Genomic DNA, 3731 nt, shown 5'->3' with positions numbered 1-3731 from the left:
GAGGATGGTCTACAACTTTGATATTTTGAATGCAAATTGAATGATTCGCCATGATGAGCAAGTTGAAAAAGAGGCATTTAACCTAAATTTTAGACCGGCACTGCCCAAGTCTAGAGCGCAATTTGCACCCTGAATAGGTTAAAGTGCACTCTACTGGACTATATTAAACTTTTACAAATCTTGGGTGCCCTTGACATATTTTGGATGCATTCTGAACTTTTGCGTTGTACACGTGGCAACTCTAATATGTTTGCTTCTTTTTTCTTTTTTCAAATGCCAACCTATTAAAATTTGTCACATCAGGAAGTAACTTTGTTGTGAATTGTAAATGTAGGGGCATATAGCATTCTCATCTAGTTGATAACCTTTTATGTGCGTATGCAAACAGGATAAGTTGTCACTTGCTTGTGAAACAATTCTTTAAGCAATTACCTAAAGTAGGAGATGTTGGCATATGTAATTCCAGTACACGGTACTCTAGATCTTGCTTCTATTGTTCATGTTTGGTGTAATTTCAACGTTTGATAAGCATAGTTGTCCCTTTTTCCTTCAAAAAATGAAAATGCAAAAATAAAAAAATTATACAGAAAAGTATTGATTTGACAACAAATTGTTTGTCTTATCTTAAATGTTCATTAGTCGGACCTCAAATATTACCACCCAAAAAATGGATATATTTCTTGTAAGAAGATGTGCATCTCTACTCAGATCACCCTCCTCATCTTCTCTCTCTCATCTCCCACCAAAAACCCTCAAAGAAAAATAGAAAAAGAAACAACCAGCTACCCACTCCATTCTTTTCCCAATTGATCAATTCCAAGAATTCCAGTTACTCCATCCTCGTCGTCCCTTAAGAAATTTGTTGATGTGTTAATTGTGAGGCCGGCTTGGTTTGCATGGCATTGTCATTCTCGGTATGTGTTATTCCAGGGTTTCAGTTAGGGTTCATGCATATCGTGCATCTTTCTTTCATGTAATTGTTGTTTACATGATCCTCGATTGGATTTAACTAAATTAGCAGAGAATTGAAGCGAGCATAGAGGGCTGATACGATATTATGTTATAGGATGTCTGAACCAATTAAGCCTCTGAAAAAGCCACCAGGCTACAGAGACCCTTCCATCCCAATCCAAATGCCGCCGTCCTTCTACCCTCCACGGCGAAAGCGCAGGAATTGCTGCTGCAGATGTTGTTGCTATTTCATCATTTTCCTCATATTCGCCATCCTCTTGTTGATCATGTGCGGGGCCATTTTCTTCCTGTGGTTCAACCCCAAGCTGCCGGTTTTCCACCTCACCTCCCTTGATTTCACCAAATTCGCGGTCACCAACTCCCCAGACGGGGGCTCTTCCTTGAACGCCCAAGGCACCGTCGGGGTGGAGATGAAGAACCCCAACAAGCAGCTGAAAATGGTGTACGGGCGGACCAAGCTGGAATTGAGAGGTGGCACTGGCGGGAGTGAGGACATGAGCCTTGGGAAGGGCATCGTGCGCGGTTTTGTGCAGAAAGCGGGGAATGTGAGGGAGTTGAAAGTGAGGATTTGGTCTAAGGAGTTGTTGTTTGGGAAGAGCGCAACAAATGTGGGGGACAGATTCAAAAGGAAGACGCTGAAGGTGAACGCAGAAGTGAAGACAGGAATTGGAATAGGATTCTCGGGGGGTTGGAGCACCGGCCCCATTGGGGTCACCGTGCGCTGTAATGCTCTCAGCTTGAAACACATATCCGACGTCACCTCCCGGAAATGTCACGTTAAACTGCTCAACTTGTATGATTCCTAATTGTATCTTTATTAATGTAATTAGCTGTTGGAGTACTGTCTTAACTCATAACCTAGATAACGCACACTTGTTTGATTATTGTATTGCAGGGTTGATATAAGCTGACGACGGATTATTACCAATTCAAAATCACAAATTAGTTCTTATGTGCTTAGATCAGAACAACTCTAGTGTGTTATCGGTAGGCTAGAAAACAGAATTTGTGCTCCCATGAAGTTAATTCACCGATTCAATAGGTAGTATTTGATAGAAGAGACCAATGTTTAAAACTCGACAGTGGTGGTGCATGTGGAATTTGCCCCCTCCCACATATTCTGTCCGGCCAGAGTGTGGGGGCTCTAAGATTGGGATTCAACCTTTTAGGAGAAGAAACATGGTTTGTTTTGGGGGTGAATTTTCATAGAAATATGTGAAATGTTTTACAGGACAAGATCGATCAATTAGTACGACATGCATGCTATCCATTCAGATTCTTGTGAATGTATGAAAATTTAATCAATTAGCATATGGAGTAATTTAGTCGGGCTTACTTAGCTTGTAGCTAATTTGGGTTGTAATATAATATGTTTGATCTGATATCCTTTTAGTGAGTGTTTGCCAATCTCTATTGTGAAAACCAATTTGTACCTAAAAATAAAATTTCATGTGATGCAAACTCGATTGTCATTATATGAAGCCTATTGATCTGAAATGGAAAATGCACGTCCTGTTTAAAACAATGTTTCAAATAAACCAACTTGTTAACTTATTATAATAATCTTTGATATTTATTGATTGTTAATTTCTAAATCACGTTTCAAAGTTGGAGATATATTATAAAAATGTAACTGCATTTTTCCTAAACTGATTTTGAAAGTACATAAGTATATACTATTAAGTGCACCGATTTATACTATCAAATGCATAAGTCAACCGTTGATCTAGACAGATCAACGGCTCAGATCTCACCCCATTTTTTACTTATGTGTCTTTTCACCTGATCTCATCCTTACGACAAAAACTTGTAGAGTCCGTTTCACGGATCTTGTTAGACTGATCAGATTAAGATGAAAATGTAATATTTATACTGGAAAATGTAAATACTAATAAGAAATATATAAAGTGTTAATTAGAATGAAAAGTGTAATAATTTTGAAAAAATATATAATGCTTTTACATTTTTAAATATTATATTTTCATCTTGTCTCGACTTGTCTTATGAATAATGATCTGTTGCAATAGTAAATTGATAGAGAAATCCTTGTAGTACATGACTTGGAATGTACATCATGACTTGAGGGACGCCGGGACGGTCTGGGGTGGTATTAGTGTATGTTTAATTAGGTTGATGGTCAATTGTACTAGTTGTTTGAGTGTTTGACTCTTCTTTTTATAGCATTTCACAAGATTGTTTTCATAGGCAACTGGATGGATACATTCCACATTTTTCAAGCCACCTTTTTTACTTTTATTTTTATTTTTTAATTATACATTAGGTCTAGACTAATCCTAAATCGTCAAAACCCATGCCAAATATTTCCTTCTTTAAAATTTGTTGAACATATGGTTGACCTTATCATTGCTTGACACATTTCCTTTTTCATATAAAGTACTTCTTAAGACACTTTACACTAGGTAAACTTCGTTTTTTAATCATAGTAAAAAAAGAACGACAAAAATTACTAATTTAGATTGCCTATATTACTTGTATTTTTAGCGTAGCATTTTGTAGTCGTTGCGTTGTGCTCTCTCTTTATGGCCTTCACTCTCTTAAATTTTTAATTTGTACATACATGACTTTCATTCTCAATAAGATTAACCTTTTCTCTTTATTGGGGCTGATTGAAATATCTTTTATTGTATCTACACTTATAATAACAGTCAATAATGTTAGACTTCTAACTGGAAGTAAAAAAATGTTAGTGTAATAATCTGCTATAACATATTGTACTTTGTGTTCTTCTTATTGTGCAA

At 36.7% G+C, this 3731-nt stretch overlaps 1 protein-coding gene across 3 annotated transcripts; it reads left to right on the top strand.

Annotated features, from left to right (window-relative positions):
* Positions 1-704: 704 nt before the first annotated feature.
* LOC116030624 lies at positions 705-2300 on the top strand. 3 transcript variants are annotated; one of them, XM_031272931.1, is made up of 3 exons: positions 705-914; positions 1067-1765; positions 1868-2300. In XM_031272931.1, the coding sequence occupies exons 2-3, from the start codon at positions 1068-1070 to the stop codon at positions 1881-1883; spliced, it is 714 nt and encodes a 237-aa protein (XP_031128791.1). In that variant the 5' UTR covers positions 705-914; position 1067; the 3' UTR covers positions 1884-2300. The 3 variants fall into 3 exon arrangements, with proteins under 3 accessions (XP_031128791.1, XP_031128790.1, XP_031128789.1); XM_031272930.1 differs by having other exon boundaries at positions 1022-1765; XM_031272929.1 differs by having other exon boundaries at positions 705-1765.
* The last annotated feature ends 1431 nt before the right edge of the window (positions 2301-3731 follow it).

Source organism: Ipomoea triloba, chromosome 9 (assembly GCF_003576645.1).
Source record: "Ipomoea triloba cultivar NCNSP0323 chromosome 9, ASM357664v1".
Taxonomy (NCBI): domain Eukaryota; kingdom Viridiplantae; phylum Streptophyta; class Magnoliopsida; order Solanales; family Convolvulaceae; genus Ipomoea; species Ipomoea triloba.
The sequence above is the reverse complement of the archived record's forward strand: the minus strand, read 5'-3'. Positions and strand labels throughout refer to the sequence as shown.

Bases quoted from the DNA above. Each gene is read 5' to 3' on its own strand.
- LOC116030624 (XM_031272931.1), top strand. From the start codon at position 1,068: ATGTCTGAACCAATTAAGCCTCTGAAAAAGCCACCAGGCTACAGAGAC.